Genomic DNA, 18,843 nt, shown 5'->3' with positions numbered 1-18,843 from the left:
GTGTCCCACCCTTAATCTTGTAAAAATAGCCTCCTCTTTTCTGTCCCTTCCTGCCGTCCTCCCCGACTTTCCTCTGTACTTGAAATAAATGCCTTCCCTTAGTATCTGTAGTCTCTCCAACACTTCTAGATCAACTACTGGAGGCAGGAGTAGCCATGGTGGATTTACAGGAATAGCTAATGTTGGACTAAACTCCCTTGCATACAGTCCCATCTCCTTCACCTGGGTATCACCCACCCACCCAAAGCTTGTGTTCTGTCTTCGCCAATTCCAATTCCTCCTTTGGCCGCTTTTCCTTCCTGCTCTCTGCTGCCAATGACTGGAACGAATTGCAAAAATCACTGAAGCTGGAGACCCATATCTCCCTCACTAACTTTAAGCACCAGCTGTCAGAGCAGCTCACAGATCATTGTACCTGTACATTGCCCATCTGTAAATAGCCTATCCAACTACCTCATCAACCATACTGTTATTTTGTTGTTGTTGCTCCTTTGCACTCCAGTATCTACTTGCACATTCATCTTCTGCACATCTATCATTCCAGTGTTTAATTGCTAAATTGTAATTATTTCGCCACTATGGCCTATTTATTGCCTTTACCTCCCTTATCTTACCTCATTTGCACACACTGTATATATACTTTTTCTCTATTGTGTTATTGACTGTATGTTTGTTTATTCCATGTGTAACTCTGTGTTGTTGTTTGTGTCGCACTGCTTTGCTTTATCTTAGCCAGGTCGCAGTTGTAAATGAGAACTTGTTCTCAACTAGCCTACCTGGTTAAATAAAGGTGAAATAATATATATATATATTTTTAAATGTCAGCTGCTGTCTCCTAATCTGCAATGGCATATCACCACCATATCTCCACCTGTAGTGCAGCCACTGGGGAGGTCTGAAACACCCCTCTACATATTCTGAGTCCTTGCTCCAGTTTGACATCTAGCCTTTCCAATGGGGTCCGGGCTGCCCAACCTACGCAATACTGCCATAGTCTATTACAGATTGGATCAATGCAACATACATGGTCCTCAATGAGGAACGCCCAGCCCCCCACTCCTTCCCCGTCAGACAGAGCATCACATTTAGCACCTTCTTACACTTTCCCAACTCTCAATGTGTTCTGCCCAGGTCAGTCTGGTGTCAAAGTTTACCCCAAGGAACCTGAAGAACCCCACCCTCTCCAAGTTTCTCCCATATAACCTCAAGAATACCTCATCTCCCACCTTCCTCCTGGTAAAGAACACTGTCTGTGTTCTGTACAGAGAACCCGAATCTCCACATTAATGCCCACTGCTCTACCTCATCAATTCCTTCCTGTACCTTCCTGACTACGTATGGCACATTTCTTCCCCTCTTCCATAAGGCCCCATCTGCAAATAACGACCTCCCAATATCTGGCTGTACCTGAGAGTAAACATCATTGATCATGATTGAGAACAACAGAGGACTAATCACACTCCCCTGTGGTGTACCGTTATCCACCAGGTAGCTGCCTGATAGTGACTTCCCCACCCTCACCTGGATAGACCTTCCAAACAGGAAATCCTTTATCCAGTTGTATGTTCTACCTCCTACCCCCATAATATCAAGCTTGATTAACAACCCCTCCTTCCACATCATACGCCTTCTCCACATCAAAAAAGACAGCTACAACAGTCTCCTTGTTCACCTGAGACTTCCTGACCTCTGCTTCTAAGCAGAGCACTGGGTCCCCTACCATTCCTGAACCCACTCTGATGTGGCGATACTAGCCCCCTGCTCTCCAGGAAGTAAGGTAATCAATCATAATCATACGTTCCATAATCTTACATACATGTGATGTTAAAGCTATTGGCCGATAGCTTGTTGGCCTCGTTGGGTCCTTCCCTGGCTTCCAGATTGGTACCACTACTGCCTCCTTCCAACTGCCTGGTAGTTTCCCCTCCTCCCACACTCTAGTTAACCCAGCCTTACCTATTGCCCTTTTCACCTCTGCCATGGTAAATGGTGCATTCAACGCATCATTAACTTCCTCCCTCCTAGCCAGCGCTCCAGGATGCTCCTCTCTCATTCTCCCTCTGCCCCTCTGACAAATTTGCCAAGCTATGCACTTGGACAAATAATTTGGCCATCATCTCTGCTTTCTCATCTGTTACTGCCACACCCTTCCCACTCATCATATCCCACAGGTGTCACCCTTCCAATGGTGTCACAGAACCGACACCAACATGACCTCTTTGCCTGACGGATAGTTCTCCTCACCAGGGCCTGATAATACTGAATCAGATGTTGGAAGTTATGCATCCTTTTCAGTACTCTAAATGCCCTGTTCCTACTCCTCACCATTGTCACACTCTTCTGTCCACCATGGGACTGCTTTCCTCCACCTCCCTGAACTCTTAGGTGTAGCCTCAGTAGCTGCCCCCACTAACACTGTTCTCACCCTGTTATTCATACTATCCACATCCCCTCTTATATCCACCTGAGCCATCACCTGCTCACTCAGCTCCTGAAACTGATCCCACTTTGCCCTTCCAAACACCCACCTGCCAACTCCATCCACTGACACCTCCTCCTCCCTCCAGCCTACTGTGCATACTTTGGGGTAATGATCACTCCCTACTGTTGACTCCTCCCATACCCCCCACTCACAGATTCCTGCCATCGCACTAGATACCAGAGTGAGGTCCAAGGTAGAGTCTTTCCCTGTGGCTACATCAATCCTGGTCCCTCGGCCATCATTCAGGCACAGCAGACCTTTAATTTCTATTAGATTTTCCATTACTCGGCCATTTCCATCAATTTGCCCCCCCCCATTAAAATCCCCACACCACATTACTTCTATCCTGGCCCTCCACCCTCTTCAGCACTTCCAGGTCCAATATCTGACAGGGATTTTAGTAGTTCACTACCACTAGCACCCCTCCACCACCACATATTCCTGTTTAATACCTCTGCCTAGCATACTATAGTGAAGTACTTGTTTTTTGAAGGTGGCACATCACCCCCCTCCCCCTACATCTCTGCACTTTGGTTGTACACCATCCCCACACTTCCCTCCACATGTCTTTTTCTCTTTACATACTGTTGCCACATGCCCAAACCTCTGGCAGTTAGAACATCTTAAAGGCTTTGGTACATAAGCCCTTACACAATAACTCATATATCCTATGATTACTTTATTTGGCAGTACCTGGTCCTTGAAGTGTAACAGAATAGACATGCTATCTACCCTAACTCCACCACTTGTTGCTTGCAATCTTTGAACACACTAGAACACCTCCTCTCAAATTGTACCTCTTTAGTGCTAACACTCACAGGCACTCCTGATATCACCCCTTTAATCCACCGCTTCCCTGCTTGATCAGTCCAGCTGCTCGACACCACTTTACACTTCCCTATTTGCTTCACTCAGAGCGTTTTCCCTCTGCGCCATGTCCTTACAGAATACCAACAAGTTCCCATCTCTTAACACTTTAGCATTGACAACTTCCCCAATCAACTCTTTGCAGCCATCAACCTTATCGGACTCATCGCCCCAACTCCTCCTTCCTCCCTAAACTTCAGAATCACTTCATGGTTCTCACCTCCGTGCTTCCCTCGCGACTTATCTTGTCCTTCCTCGGCACTTTCTACCTCCGAACTGCCGCTAGCGTTGGAAACTATGTTGCTATCCTCAAACTTCCTTTTCTGCCTCCATAGACTTCTCGCTCCCCTTCAAACCCCTACTCCCTTTCTATCCCACTTTACTTGTCTTACTCCCTCCTACATTCGTACCACTATGCTTCACTTTCTTATCCATCACTATCTCCTACCATCTCTGACTCAATCTCAGCACAGCCGTGCCGAGTAAAGTTTGATTGTTTAAAAAAAATCAAAGATTGATCGCTAGCCTCAAGCTCAGACTCGAAGCCTGCTCAAATCCTCCGGCATTTGGAGTAGGGGCACCTGTGATGTTGTGGCGCATGTCTATGCGCTTTTCATATTACCACAAACCCTAGAATAGAAGGGCATATTTGACATATGGAGCATTTATTGTGTTCGTAGCAAACAGCTGGACGTTCAAATATGCTGTGCGGCTAGCTAGCACTTTTATGAAAATGATATTTTGAATATGATAAACCAATATAGCAAAATTAATAAATAATAAACACTGATTTGTCGTGGATTTGAGATAAATTGTATTTTTGCTTCATCTGTAAACGTAGAGGACGAGGTGGCCGAGTGGTTAAGGCGATGGACTGCTAATCCATTGTGCTCTGCACGCGTGGGTTCGAATCCCATCCTCGTCGGCATATATTTTCCCATCTCACGAATAGTAGTGCTGTAACTAGCTTGAACACTATCTGCCAAATAATCCTTATCCGTGTGTGTAGAAATGAAGACTATCTTGGTCAAAACCACCAGTGCCTTTGCCTCCTATGAAACTATTCTAACGTTACATTAAAACATATGTTGCGAATAAGTATAGCCAAACTATTTACTTCACTAAATTGTGATAGATGTATGAATTATGGATTATATACACAGTACCAAGAGCATGTTCATGTTCCTGTGTACAGTTCCATCACCTACCCTGGACACACAATCCAAACCTTATTTGTGTGGGCACTGTATGAACCTCGTTAACGCACCCTTCTAACAGGTACTGGTTCAGGTACTGTATAGTTTACTTGCGCCCGGGGATGGCATGCCATAGCTCTGTTCATGACAGCTGGTAGGTCCTCTGTTCTAAGACTAGTGTATCGGCAGATGTTGTCCAGGTTTGTTTCATGTGGTCTTTCAGGTATTTGTCCACAGTAGAACGAGACTCCTGGCGGCTTGCTAAAGACGCTGTAAACAGTGACCACTGTGAGGATCTGTGTTTATTGCACTATAACCCAATACTACATCACATGTGATATAATATTAGCAACTGTTAGCCTGGGCGCCTGGGTGTCTGTGCTGAAAGTAACATTGTGCCCCAGATAGTGTGCTGAGAAGCTGTGGTTAACCTTGAGCGAGGACAGTATCCTTTCTATGCAGGTGCAAATAGCTCAAACAATGTTACAGAACTGTCTGACCTCAGTCTCCAGGGTGTGGGAGCGTAATTTACACAGCAACAGCGCCGGACACCAAGGAGCGCCAAGAGGCTGGGACCAGTCTGAGTGCCGGCGATAGGCTGAGCAAAGTTTAAACTATGCTCAGCCTCTACTGTGATAGGCCAACAGACGGGTTGGAACTACGTCTATCACCGTATAAGAACAGCTGTTTACTTACATCCTGCCAGTTCTCTGTTCTGCCCTGCAGAGGTGATACAGAGAACCCGTATATACAAAAATTGCAGTTACCATTTATCGCTTGAGTTTAATAAAAATACCTAAAGTATATTCGGTGACTCTGAATCACATTTTGTCCTGATACCAGATTTGAATTGACGCAAATCCCTTATACCACCAGCAAACTGATTGTATAATATGACATATTACGCATATACAGCAAAAAGCAGCAGACATCAGAAACCATGTTTACATGTATTTATTTTTATTCCTAAACATTCACAAAAAAACGAATTTTCTCCACACAACTACATGGTGATAGATAATGTAGTCTAGGGCTGTGTGCTTCAGATACTTTGGGGGAACTTAAGACTATACCAATACATTAGCTGTCAGAAACTGGACGTGTCTGAAATGGCACCCTCAGCAAAAGTAGTGCACTATATAGGGAACAGGCTGCCGTTTGGGACGCTGATTTACATTATCCAGATACTCTGGGCACACTGTTTTTCCCCCCTCAAATGCACATAGAAATGTGAGTTATAGATCTGTCATTATCATTGAACGCAAGTCTAAGAAGCAGTAAATCTGTTCTGTGCGCGCAATTTCTATGCTCCCTGATCTTAAGTTTCATTTTTTGCATCTTTTAATTTAGGTTTTGTACACCAGCTTCCAACAGCTGGAAATACAATATTTTGGTTATGGAAAAATATATTTCACAGCGGTTTAGATGGTACAATGATTTTCTACACTTGCTTGTTTTGTCACAAACTGAAACTAGGAGAACTACTAGAATTTTTGCAATGAGGAAATGGCGGAGCGATTTCTGCACAGTGCACCTTCAAGAAAGATTGAAATGATACAGTGTGTTGTTATGAATAGTGTTTTACCAATCAGATTGTCATTCCTTTTGCAAGCATTATTTTACAGCATGCCAGAGACAAACCTCTCAAAAACAGAGCCCCCAACAACAGGATCATAATATACATTGAAATATGACTGACAATAGAGTATAAATAAACTTAAAATCAATATATGGTCATCAAGAAGGCATGTCTTTTACAACAATTATCCCGTAAGATTTTGATGAAACACTGTCTCGAGTAAAAGGCGAAAGGCTTGTAATTAAACCAGAGTGTAAGTGAAATGTTGGTTTAAGTTTTGTTGAACTGTAGGTGAAAAGGGATCACATTGATCTGAATTGAATGTTCTGGATAATCTGGCCCTTGTGACATTGGTTTATTATATAATTTATTTCATGCAAGACACACGTCAAACTCTGCCTTTGAAATGCTTTCCAGGATCTGTGCTGACTCGATGCTCGATGGCATTCCGCACAATTTCCTATCGTACTAAAGTCTCTACACACAAAGCTATGAAACTAGAATGCCGGCACCGCCTTTAGACCCGCCCCCATTGGAGGTAGCTGCCGATTTGCCCTGTCCTTCCTCTCCTTCTCCCACCAATCGGATATTGTATTTTTCCCGATACTCCGTGAGCTCCCGGCCTTTTGTCTGCATCTGTGTGTTGAGGGACTCTACAATCTTTGATATCTGTAAGGAAAAGAGAGGGGACAGCAGAATGATAATCATGATGCATGATCAGCAGTGATTTAGTTTTACAAGATAGTATTGCAACAACCTATAGCCTTGGTAATTATGCTAAAGCAAAGACGCACCATAATTAACGTTGATCGTGTGCAGTTGATTATGTGCTGGGTGTCGATGAACGGTAGTGATTTAACATGTAGAATTGTCAGAAAATGAAAATAAAGTAATGGCCAGCATTCTGTCGGAGGCGATAGGACGGCCACCTACTGTTTTTAAGTACACTCGGCCGTCAGTTGCTCTAGTGCTTTTTCTTTATTAAAAACACTTCCAAGTGAGTTTGCCCCCTTGGGAACGTTATGCGACTGGAGTGTTTGGACTGTAGTGTGGCTGGAGTACTTTGGAACCAGAAGGTTAGAGGTTTTCTTCCCCAGTCCGACTATGCTCATGGCCACCACATCATGTACATACTGACAGTTGATATAATAATGGTTTCTTCTCATCAAGCAATCTTATTTTAGGCAGCCCTTTTTACAACAGCAGTCATTACAAAGTGCTTTACAGCAACCCCGGATTATACCCCAAAGAGCAAGCAAACAAAAGCGAAAGCTTACCTGTTCTTTATTGCTTCCCAGAGCTGGTAAGACTTCCTTAACCGTCCTCTCCACGAGCACCCCGCCCACCAGTCGGAAGCACTTCCTGGTTGGATCCACATCTTTTAGGGTCTCGATGACTAGGCTGAGAAAAAAAAGAGGGAAGTTGTGAGAGGAATGTAATAAGAGTGAATATCAAAAAGTTAAGACATGAGGCTCCTCCCGTCGGACCTTTTCCTCCAATGCATTTTGAGAGGGAGGCGAGGAGAGAGGAAATGAGGAATCCAGGGAAGACTTGATTCACCCCACAGTGTCCAAATCTCTCATCTCTAACACCTTACAGACCGATCAAAGATTATTCCTCTCTGTGGCCAAGTCCATAGTTAAGTCAACAGAAGTGAACAGTGAGTGAAATAGGAGCGGTAACTAGTACTGTAGTTACCTGTGCTCGTTGATCTCCATCTCCAGCTCTGCAGCCTTGGAGGCCATGCTGCGCTGTTCTGAGCGCATCCTCTGGAATGCAGCCACAACCTTTTGAACACACCAAATGCATCACATTTAAACATTCTCTCATTATAATATGCCCTTCAGCAAACCCTTTTATACAAAGTGACTGAAAAATCTGGTGACCTGCGGGAAGGCCTGCGTGGGCAACAACTTTAGTCGGTGTCAAAGCTCTCTTACAGTAGTGCATGCATACATACATTTTCGTATCCGGGTCCCTAGTGGGAGTCGAACCCATGATCCTAGCGTTGCAAGCACCATGCTCTACCAACTCAGGGCAGCCACAATACACACAGATTTCTGAACTTACATTGGATTGAACAAAGTTGCAAAAAGCCTCGTTATATAGGCCTACCTGGAAAAGGAAATATTATTAGACCAGTTATTGATTAGCTACAAGTAAATACAATAGTCGTTTATTTGTGATTTGTCAAACTGGCTGTATTACTAATGCGGTTCTGTATGCCACTGGTTGGCAAGGGAGAGCGACGCTAATAGCACGAACAGTGACAGGCAGAAATAGTTTCTCATCTGCTCGACAGCACAACCAATCCCTTCCTTGCAATTCGCCTGAGTATCTTAATGAATACTGATAGAAACCTAGCCGGGCTAACAGATTGCAGTTAGCTAAAATGATTATAAACGCAATGAGGTATTGTGAATACGACTGATATCAGACTTGGCCTCTAAATCATAAAATATCAGTTTTGAGGAAACTAGTAAGAAGCAGACGATGGGAGCGAGCTAGATAGCTAGCTTGCTAACGTTAGCTAGCCAGATGCGTGACTGGCAAGTCCGGGTTTGTATCTCAAAGTCCGCAACTATTAAAAAGCATTTGCTTTGAGGTATTGTGATTACGACTGATATCAGACTTGGCCTCTAAATCATAAAATATCAGTTTTGAGGAAAACACTAGTAAGAAGCAGACGATGGGAGCGAGCTAGATAGCTAGCTTGCTAACGTTAGCTAGCCAGATGCGTGACTGGCAAGTCCGGGTTTGTATCTCAAAGTCCGCAACTATTAAAAAGCATTTGCTAACAACACATGAATATTCTGACAATTAAGGATTTAAAGGAAAGTGGGGATACCTGCTCGGCCGACGGCCCTGATTGTTTCCCCCCGATAATGTTGCTGGGTTTGCTAACCGTGTTGCTACTGTTCGCTGCCATCTTGGAAGGGTGTCGCTAGTGGTGGGGGCTGAGGGCCCAAGGCTGACTATCTTGAGCTGTCTCATGTGATTGCCTGTTAGGAAAACCGTAATCAAAACAACACATGAAGAATGTTGTACTAGCTTGTCTCGTAGTCGTGCAATTTGGCGCCGCAAACACAACGCATGCAGTAGGTAGTTACATTGTTGATGTTAAGATACTTTACTGACTGGATTTTGCATTAACTTGAAATTAAAACAAGTCCAAAGTACAGCACGAGCAAAGAAGAGACTTATCTGGTGTTGCTCAGTTGGATACAGACAGATTTGTTTTGACACTTGCGTCAAGCCAATGTTCGTGCTCAGGTGCAGTTTAAGAAGAACTCAGGTGAAACATTTACTGGACTGTCATTCGTCTTGGGGCTCGAGCTGCATTGGGGTGCATCAAAGGTAACGACACCAGTCAACCTTTTAACTGACAGCTGAAAGTTGTTTACAATGCATGCGTCTGTTACCATAGCCCATTTTTGGGGGGCAATAGGGGTGAATTGGTTATTCTAAAATGAAAACGTAATGCCTTTAATTCATTTTCTGTCAAGGTGTCACTGACTTGTGAATGTAGGTCAATTAGTAATGTTCAGCTATTATAACTAGCCACATTTTTGACCTCTTACACTAATATTAACCCTTTAGATGCTTGACTTTTTTTAAACTATGCAAGTCAGTTATGAACAAACTCTTATTTACAATGTTGGCCTAGGAACAGTGGGTTAACTGCCTTGTTCCGGGGCAGAATGACAGATTTTTACCTTGTCAGCTCTGGGATTTGATCTAATAACCTTTCGGTTACTGGCCCAATGCTCTAACCACTAGGCTACCTGCCGCCCCGACTTAATCTAAACTCAAGTGTCTTTCTTTCCAGGATGTCATCATCATCGCCTCATCCAGTGGCAGCGGTGTGCCAGGTGACCGCAACCCCTGATAAGGAGGCCAACTTCACTGCCTGCAAGCGATTGGTGCAGGCGGCAAAAGAGGGTGGAGCCAGCATGGTTTTCCTACCTGAGGGGTTTGACTACATCGGCTCTAGTCGAGAGGAGACCCTGAATCTGTCTGAGAGGCTAACGGGAGACATTATCTCACGCTATACACTGCTCGCCAAGTGAGTACTACTAGCTACTCAGTGTGGTTGTCTATTCTATTCATTTCTATTGCATCCTAGTCTAATAACAATTCGTGAATGGGGGACTTCATCTCATCTTGTTCTGTTATTGATTAGTGTTTTTGCAGTTAATCCACATCTGTCCTTTCTTAGGAAGCTGAGCGTGTGGCTCTCTCTTGGAGGGTTTCATGAGAGAGGGCATGACTGGGAGGCGGACAGGCGAATCTACAACAGTCACATCATCATAAATGAAAAGGGTATGAACACACACACACACACACACACACACACACACACACACACACACACACACACACACACACACACACACACTGAAGTGCTGACACTTTCACTTAACCCTACAGGTGATATAGTGTCCGTATACAGGAAGTCCCACTTGTTTGATGTGGAGCTGCCAGGAAGAGGTGTGTCCTTAAAAGAGAGTGCCTTCACCATACCTGGATCCAGTCTCATTCCTCCAGTCCAAACTCCCATTGGCAAGGTCATTCTATGATTCCACCAATCCTGCTCTCATTGAATTGTTATTGCAACTAACCTCCATCTTTGTACACCAGATTCTTAGATCTACCACCCCAGTATTCTGTCACTGTATTGTGTTCCAGGTGGGACTGGGTATCTGTTATGACCTGAGGTTCCCTGAGCTGTCATTGGCTCTGCTGCGACAGGGGGCGGAGATTCTCACCTACCCGTCAGCGTTTACTGTGGCCACAGGTGCTGCTCATTGGGAGGTGGGATAGATTTTTGCAGAAACACACATCTTCCTCTGTCTTGTACTATAATTTATACTAGCTACTATTTCAAGCACTGCTGTTTCTATGTTTTAATACAAGTTATAACAGTGTTGTTCGAACATGGTCCTGGGGACCCACAGGGTTAGCAGGCTTTTGTTCCAGTCCAATACTTACACACCTGAATCAAATCAGAAACTTCATTAGTTGATTCAGGTGCCTTAGTACTGGGCTAGAATCCCTGTGGATCCTACTCTTCAGCACCAGTATTGAAGAATGTGGACCAATATAAAACACGCTGCTCTTCTAACTGCAGGTGTTGCTTCGCGCCAGGGCCATTGAGACCCAGTGCTTTGTCCTTGCCGCAGCCCAAGTGGGCAGTCACCATGAGAAGCGTTCGTCGTACGGCCACGCCCTGGCTGTGGACCCCTGGGGGGTGGTGATGGGGGACTGTGGAGGAGAGAACACAGGCATGGCTCTGCTGGAGATCGACTTGGAGAAGCTCAGGGACACACAGAGAAACATGCCTGTGCAGCAACATCGCAGAGACACTAGCTTCTACTACAGTTTGGGTGGAAAGGACTGACAATCAAAGTGTGTGTCCTAATTCTCCACGCTTTTTCTTGAAGTGTACACTTGGGCACTCCCCCACATAGATTTAACAGCATAGGATTTGTGTAAGCATGTGGCTATTACACCAATCCTATCATTTTTGGGGTACAAGCAAATTTCAGGGAAGAGGGTGGAGAATTGGGACTAAGCACGTTCCTATCAGCAAAAAACACTGGAAGAGCAGATTTACCATGTTAATGATGTCAACGTTGGTATGCTGTATACAACCAGTAGATGGTGATATTGGTATGAGTCTTTTACACTTCTTTTTTCCCCCGCAAATTTATTATCGATGCTGTAATCAAGAAGTTCCCAATCTTTTAAAGATGTGATCGACTTTCTGGCTTTTTGACCTTTCAAATAAGAGAAACTAGATTTTCTAGCCACACTCCAATGTTAGCCATGACCAGAAGATATTCCTCTCTTACCAAATGCATGGGGGTTTCCAATGAAGCACTGTATGTGTTTGTTATGACGGATTAAATGAGGACATGGATGAAAGAATCTGTTTAATAATACATGTATTATATAGGTCAAAAATCCTTTGTTGCAAGAAATGTGTCATATGAACTTGTTTGACTTCAAATCTAAACATTGCACTCTGACTATTCCCAATCCAATGTCATAGTTTTGGCTTTTAATGTATAATGTTTTATTGTACTTGATGAAACATTTTAATAATAATGTCAAATCCAGCCTCTTTGCTTCTTCTCTCGCTCCTTACGACGGCGGGCGATCAAGAAACCGGATGTTAACGTCACTGGTACAGGATTTCCCCCCCCCACTAGACAGTACAGCCACAAAGTCGTTAATATCATGAAAACAAAAAATAACTTTTGGTCTTAATTTAACGTTAGGATTAGTCATAAGGTTAGCAGTGTGGTTACGGTTAGGTTTTAAAAAATCTAATCGAAATTGTAGAAATAGGCGGGGTTTATTACTTTATGTATGTATTAACTAGTGACGACCCACAGGAACGGGACAAAAAAACATGGGGAGAATGTCAAATATATTTTAGTAAAAACTCTCCGTTTTTACTCAAGAAAAGGATGATTCGGTATGTCCCGGGTGGAATAGAGATTGCAAAGGTAAAGTATGTTGCTGGTGCACACCGCGGTGTGATGAGGTTATATTTTACACACTATCGTAACTACCGTTGGCAATTTTAACTGTGAATACAGGTTGCTCATCTCTCCATGCATTATTTTTTAAATCATTTTCACCATAATGATGTTGCACATATTCAGCATATGATGCATTTATAGAGAAGTTTGACAGGTCAGTTATGCATATAATAAGAAATCGCTTTGTGAAATTCATCATGCCAAATGGTGGAGTTGCATCAAAATCGATCAGGCCCCCCCTTAACCAACTGATGTTATGAAGGAGCGCTCGAGCCCCTGCCAGTCGTAGCTTGTTTGTTAGCAAAATTCTAGTTGGCTTTTATATCATACTACGAGACAGTTATTCGCAGATAAATCGTACTTATTTGTGGTTCTAACTAGCTGGCTGCATCTTTTATGTGACATTTAGGATGATGTCATTGTAAGTTATAACATTTGTTGTATCATCCAGAAACACTGCTGACCTAGCTTTTAAAAAATGTCATAGCACCCCCATGGCATGATATATCAGAAAGGCGCGTGATGACAGATACTGTAGTTGCAGTGGAACTTGGTATTTTCATGCTTATTTAGTGGCCAGGTAGCTTACACAGTAAAACATAGATACATATAGTTTGTATTGCATGCAGATGTTATGGCATAAATCTATATGGAGGTATTGCATATGGATATTTATTTTTCCTTCCTTTTCACCCATGCATTGTCCTATGTATCACGTGATTATTACCAAACCATAACTATATGAATGGAATGTGTCAGCTTTGTTTTACATGCTGCAAAATATGATGCTAGGGTGAGTATGGGGCATAGATTGGCCTCTGCATGTGAGCAACAGGAAAGAACCTCAGGCCTCACTCACAATTTCTTTGGGTGAAAATTTGCTTTTTTAGGGTAAGTCGATGTCTTTTTCTAGTTTCTGCTCGTATTCATTTGCCCCATGCAGCTACAGGTAACTGCCAAAATAAAGGAAACACCAACATAAAGTGTCCTATTGGGGAATTGGGTCACAACGAGCCAGAACAGATTCAATGCACCTTGGCATAGATTCTACAAGTGTCTGGAACTCTGGTGTCGCATCCCTCCAATATTCTCCCGCAAGAAATTCCATCATTTGGTGTTTTATTGGGGGTGGAAAACGCTGTCTCAGGCACCGCTTCAGAATCTCCCGTAAGTGTTCAGTTGGTGACTGAGACAGCCATGACATATGGCTTACATCGTTTTCATGCTCATCAAACCATTCAGTGACCACTCGTGCCCTGTGGATGAGGGGATTGTCATCCTAAGGGGGCATAGCCATGGTAGGCAAAATAATGGCCTGCTCATAATTTTTATACATGACCCTTAGCATGATGGGATGTTATTGCTTAATAAACTCAGGAACCACACTTGTCTTTTCAGTGCTGCATGATTAAGTTAGTCTTCTGGAGCTCTTGACCAGAGCATCCAGTTGGAGTCCATTGTGCTTGAAGTGGACTGAAATAGGTGCCTGCTGGTACTCTTTATATTATTTAAGTGCAGGGTGGCATTCATAGTATTTAAGAGACAATATTCATGTCCATATTTGGTGTTCCATCTATGACAGTGCTGACATATTATAGAAGAATCATCCGTTTTTAATTCTCACTTCTACAATGTCACAACCCAAGTTCCTGCCCTGTTGCTTCTAGATGGTGTGGCATATTTCTGAAGGCCTAGCCTACATCTTTTTCATTTTTGTTGAATCAGCTCTCGAAGTAAGCACTTCCTATTTTTCTTGAGATGTACCAGGTCTTCCTTTGAAACTTTCTGCTTGGGGATTGGGGATAGGCAGCGCTGTCTGAGGAGGGTGCTTCACCATTATGGTCTGATTCCTAGAATATGCAGCATAATGCAAGCTTATAGCGCTTGACATTTTATTTAAGGTTTCTCACAACTTGCAATTGAACAGTTTTGCATTATAAGGCTATATCCTTGATTATTACAGTAGGTAGGGGAGGTATAGTAGTTAAAAAAAAAAAAAAGTTATTGCTTTTATTTTGTTTGGAGGTGCGTCAAGTCAACCTGTAGTGTTGGCAGTGGGGACTATGCCTTACAGGAGATGTGATCATATCACTGAGGGACAGGCAAAACGCTGAATCATATCCCAGCAACAGTCTCCCCTGGCAACACTTAGCTCCTTGACTACTGACAGAAGAGGACCGCTTTCTCTCCTACTCTATAAGTTGTAGGAGATGGCAATAATGCTGTTGCCATTCAAACACATGTGTTCTACACACCTCACTCCTCTCACACATTCTAAAATGTCAGAGTGAAAATTGATAAGGAACAATTATCCATTGTAGCAGGGTTGGGGGCAGTTCCATTTAAATTCCAGTCAATTCACGAAGAACACTGAAATTCCAATTATCTTCACAGCTTTTCAATAAATATTTTTTTTATTGGAATTTGGTTTACTTTCCGAATTAAAATGGAATTGACCCCATCACTGCATTTTAGTAGCTGTTTTATAAAGTCATCATCCTGTCAACTTTAACGTAATGCTGTATTTGTTCTGATACGAGATCAAAAGCTTAGCATAAGTGTGCAGTAGGCAACTTCATGTACCTGACATCTGTTGGATTGAAGTCTATAAAGATACTTCGCCAATTTATGATTGATCATTTCATACCCTATTGGTTTGTCATGTTAGGCTGGTTCTGAGACTCCCCTGGGAATGTTCATTTCACTATTGGCTCTTATTGGGCTGTTGTAAACTAAAAACCTTCCCTCTGTTGATAATGAAGCCTGAAGGTTGTTTAATTTACCAAAAATGTTCACAACTTTACCTCAACCTTGTGAAAAGGTGAGAGGAACAAACATGCGCCTCTCCAGACTGGGTAGGAACAGACAGTTCCATGTGAAAATGTAACAAGATTTAAATTACTAACATATGTCATACGGTACAAGTCAAAATTATGAACACACACTCATTCAAGGGTTTTTCTTTGTTTTTACAATTTTCTACATTGTAGAATAGTAGTGACGACATCAAAACTATGAAATAACATGTATGGAATCTTGTAACCCCAAAAATTGTTAAACAAATCAAAATATATTTTAGATTCTTCAAAGTAGCCACCCTTTGCCTTGATGACAGCTTTGCACACTCTTGGCATTCTCTCAACTAGCGTCTAAAACAAACAGAATTTAATTTCATGCTTTGATTTGATACAGCTCAAATTGATTTCTTCATTCAAGGTGAGAGGGAGTTGTTAGCCTAGTGGTCCAGACTGTTGGTGTATTGGCATGACAACAATAGAAAATAGTAGGTTACTGTATATAAGGTTTTGGGACCAGGCTAGTGAAATGTAGGCTCTCTGGTGTGTTTCTTCCTCCATAGACATCTATGAGAAAATGTTGATGCAAGATGTGTGTCTGTCTCACAACGTGTTCACAGAGGTGTGTCTGCAATGATTATACTTGAATGAAACATGAGCTGTAGTGACATCAGTTAAACTATCATGTCCTTTTGCTTTCACTGTTGAATGTTGATGAGTGCAAATGATCTGGATTAGGCCTAGGAGGACTTCTGACTCTTTCTTCCTGTCATAATGAGTTTGTGACTTGCATCTGTATATGTCCAAGTTAGCATTACTCATTGTGTATTTATTACTTAAAAAAAAAAAAATTCTAATATTTCTCTATTTTCTTTCTCTCTGCATTGTTGGGAAGGGCCTGTAATTAAGCATTTCACTGTTAGTCTGCACCTGTTGTTTACAAAGCATGTGACATAACATTTGATTAGATTTTAATTTCTGTTTAAAGAGAGAGGATACTAGACTATATCTAATCTCCCCAGAAGAGTCAGTGATACCACTGCCAGCTTAAAATAAGTTATCAGAACAATACATTTAATAGAGGATTAGGCCTATAGTCAGTTACTCTACCTAGACTTTATCCCTCAGGCTCTCTGGCTGTTACTTGGTGACTCGTCTACAGATGAAATTAATTGCTGCCTGCCTTTTGATTTCATATGGTTCACTTTTGGATTAATTTAGTTCTTCATTGCACTGGGTCTGGTTGGGAAGATGATACACTACATAGTTCTATTAAATTTAAACATATCGTTAGCTCAACCTGCTTCCATTTCAAATCATAGGCCTAGCTTGTTTTACCACATGGAAAAAGATCACGTCTTGCTAGATAAGACCAGAAACCATTGTTAGAAGAATCATTAACCTGCGTATTCACAGTCATATAGGCTAGCTAGTGGAAAAAGATCACATCTTGCTGCATTAGACCAGAAACCATTGTTTCGAAGAATCATTAACCTGCTTATTCAGTCAGATAGGATAGCTACTATCTTTGATGATCTAGGTCAGATGTTGGTGTATCAGCCCTTCCTCTCTGTTTCTCTACTAACTCATCACATACACTGTTGCTACTGTTTATTAACTGTGACTTTATTCCTAGTTATATGTACATATTTACCTAGTACCCCTGCATCTCGACTCTGTACTGGTTCCACGTGTATATAGGCAAGTTATCGTTACTCATTGTGTATCTATTATTACTTTTATATTATTTCTCTTTTCTTTCTCTGCATTGTTGGGAAGGGCCCGTAACTAAACATTTCACTGTTCGTCTACACCTGCTGTTTACCAAGCATGTGATGAATACATTTTGATTTTATTTCTGATCTGGAAGGTGTTTTCCCCTGCCAACACTAGGGGGCACAATAGTGAAGTTACTGTGCTTTAGGAGTGTTGTTCAAAGCCAGCTTCACATCAGTGGACAGGATGTATCCACTCCTGTTCATGTGTGTGTCACTCTGTTCATCCTAATCCCCAATCTAAAAATAGGACCACACACTCCTGGCTGGTTCTTCCCACACAGAAATGTTTTGTTTGCATTCATATGTTTCCACAAAACGGATGCAGCAAAAATGCCCCACATAACTGATGGACTGGAGAGGTATAAATATTTCAAATAGGAATCGATATCTCCATCTGAGGGGGGACCATATAAACAAAGGAACAAACACAAAAAGACAGAGTTCAGATTGGGACAGAGAGGTGTCGTGCACAACATGCAGGGCATACAGACTCATCACTCCTATCTAGCACACACTCCGACAAACAGACAGATGGAGGTAATGAGATGCATGGGCATAGTGATGCATGGGCATAGATGCATAATGAAATGTCTGGGTCTGACGGCTCACACTCATGTCTCCTAATGACCTCCGCCCCTTCCTCCTTCCGTCACCAACTAGAAACAACCCTGCACTGAGGTTGGTACCAGGTTCGGAGTCAGACCTAATCTGAAACAGAAACCTTTACCAGACTCGGCCCTCTGGTTCCAACTTCCTAATCAGCCAGCCTGTGGACTTCCTTGTCTGCCTGAGTGTGTGTGTGTGTGTGTCAGCTACAATGGCATCGCCACAGTGCCCTACCCTGTGATCTGAGTTTGTGTGTGTTCTCTCCACTCAGGCCACTGCGTGTGTAGCGCGTAGCTAAATGGAGTCGGAGCAGCTCTTCAACAGGAACGGCTACTACAGGAACGGCTACAACAGTATCACCAGCGCCAGCAGCGACGAGGAGCTGCTGGATGGCACAGGGGTTGTCATGGACTTCCACACCTCCGAGGATGACAACCTTCTGGATGGAGACACCACCTCACCAGGTAGGCCCACTGCTAATCGCTGCTGACTACGCCATCAGACCCCCACAACCGCCCATGACGCTGGGTTGCTGTTCCTAACGGAGAGAGGGTCTGGCTGGGCTGATTTGTTCAGATAAAGAGGGTCTGTTCCAGGCCGGAAGCTGTGGGTCCATCCATGGATGGATGTTGTGAGCTGTGTTGTTGTGACTGTACTTCGTATCCTGGCCAGCTTGCCAAATCTGCACTGATGATCCCACTCAATGCTGCCTTGCCCGTTGGGCCGCTCACTACCCTGGCTGTGATGTGACATATTGCCCTGCCCCTGCCTGCTGCTGTGCTGTTGATTTATACCCGCCCCTTGTTTCAGCTCCCAACATACACCCAATAACCATCTCCATCCATCCATGCCACCTGATCCCAAACCATCCTCCATCAGATGTCTCCTGCCTGCTGTCTCATCTCCATACCAGCGATTGGTGGTTGCAAGCTTACCCGCCATCTTGTTTTTGTTTTATGCTTACAGCCTAGTCCATATTAGCCTGGTCC

The 18,843-nt window shown here is 43.1% G+C and overlaps 3 protein-coding genes and 1 non-coding gene across 8 annotated transcripts in view; 3 read left to right on the top strand and 1 right to left on the bottom strand.

Annotated features, from left to right (window-relative positions):
- The first annotated feature begins 4,192 nt into the window (after positions 1 to 4,192).
- On the top strand, positions 4,193 to 4,274 carry trnas-gcu (transfer RNA serine (anticodon GCU)). Its single transcript has one exon. It is a non-coding gene; the product is annotated as a tRNA-Ser (tRNA).
- Positions 4,275 to 5,483: 1,209 nt separating this feature from the next.
- On the bottom strand, positions 5,484 to 9,110 carry pfdn2 (prefoldin subunit 2). 2 transcript variants are annotated; one of them, XM_071379164.1, is made up of 5 exons: positions 8,973 to 9,059; positions 8,195 to 8,239; positions 7,823 to 7,911; positions 7,402 to 7,525; positions 5,484 to 6,793 (listed from the first exon to the last, which is right to left on the bottom strand). In XM_071379164.1, the coding sequence occupies exons 1-5, from the start codon at positions 9,051 to 9,053 to the stop codon at positions 6,614 to 6,616; spliced, it is 519 nt and encodes a 172-aa protein (XP_071235265.1). In that variant the 5' UTR covers positions 9,054 to 9,059; the 3' UTR covers positions 5,484 to 6,613. The 2 variants fall into 2 exon arrangements, with proteins under 2 accessions (XP_071235265.1, XP_071235266.1); XM_071379165.1 differs by lacking the exon at positions 8,195 to 8,239 and having other exon boundaries at positions 8,973 to 9,110.
- Positions 9,111 to 9,349: 239 nt separating this feature from the next.
- nit1 (nitrilase 1) lies at positions 9,350 to 12,247 on the top strand. The gene is made up of 6 exons (XM_071379162.1): positions 9,350 to 9,481; positions 9,954 to 10,190; positions 10,344 to 10,447; positions 10,556 to 10,692; positions 10,814 to 10,939; positions 11,256 to 12,247. The coding sequence occupies exons 1-6, from the start codon at positions 9,384 to 9,386 to the stop codon at positions 11,523 to 11,525; spliced, it is 972 nt and encodes a 323-aa protein (XP_071235263.1). The 5' UTR covers positions 9,350 to 9,383; the 3' UTR covers positions 11,526 to 12,247.
- Positions 12,248 to 12,353: 106 nt separating this feature from the next.
- Positions 12,354 to 18,843, top strand: part of LOC139561843 (H(+)/Cl(-) exchange transporter 3-like) — a 58,030-nt gene continuing 51,540 nt past the window's right edge. The window contains exons 1-2 of one of the 4 annotated variants that reach the window (XM_071379152.1): positions 12,354 to 12,639; positions 18,126 to 18,318. In XM_071379152.1, coding sequence (XP_071235253.1) covers positions 18,153 to 18,318 — 166 coding nt within the window. In that variant the 5' untranslated portion in view covers positions 12,354 to 12,639; positions 18,126 to 18,152. The remainder of the gene's footprint in view (positions 12,640 to 18,125; positions 18,319 to 18,843) is intronic. The other 3 variants (XM_071379155.1, XM_071379154.1, XM_071379157.1) reach the window with 3 other exon arrangements.

This window comes from Salvelinus alpinus, chromosome 31 (genome assembly GCF_045679555.1).
Source record: "Salvelinus alpinus chromosome 31, SLU_Salpinus.1, whole genome shotgun sequence".
NCBI classification, from domain to species: domain Eukaryota; kingdom Metazoa; phylum Chordata; class Actinopteri; order Salmoniformes; family Salmonidae; genus Salvelinus; species Salvelinus alpinus.
This window is presented reverse-complemented; position numbering and strand designations above follow the sequence as displayed.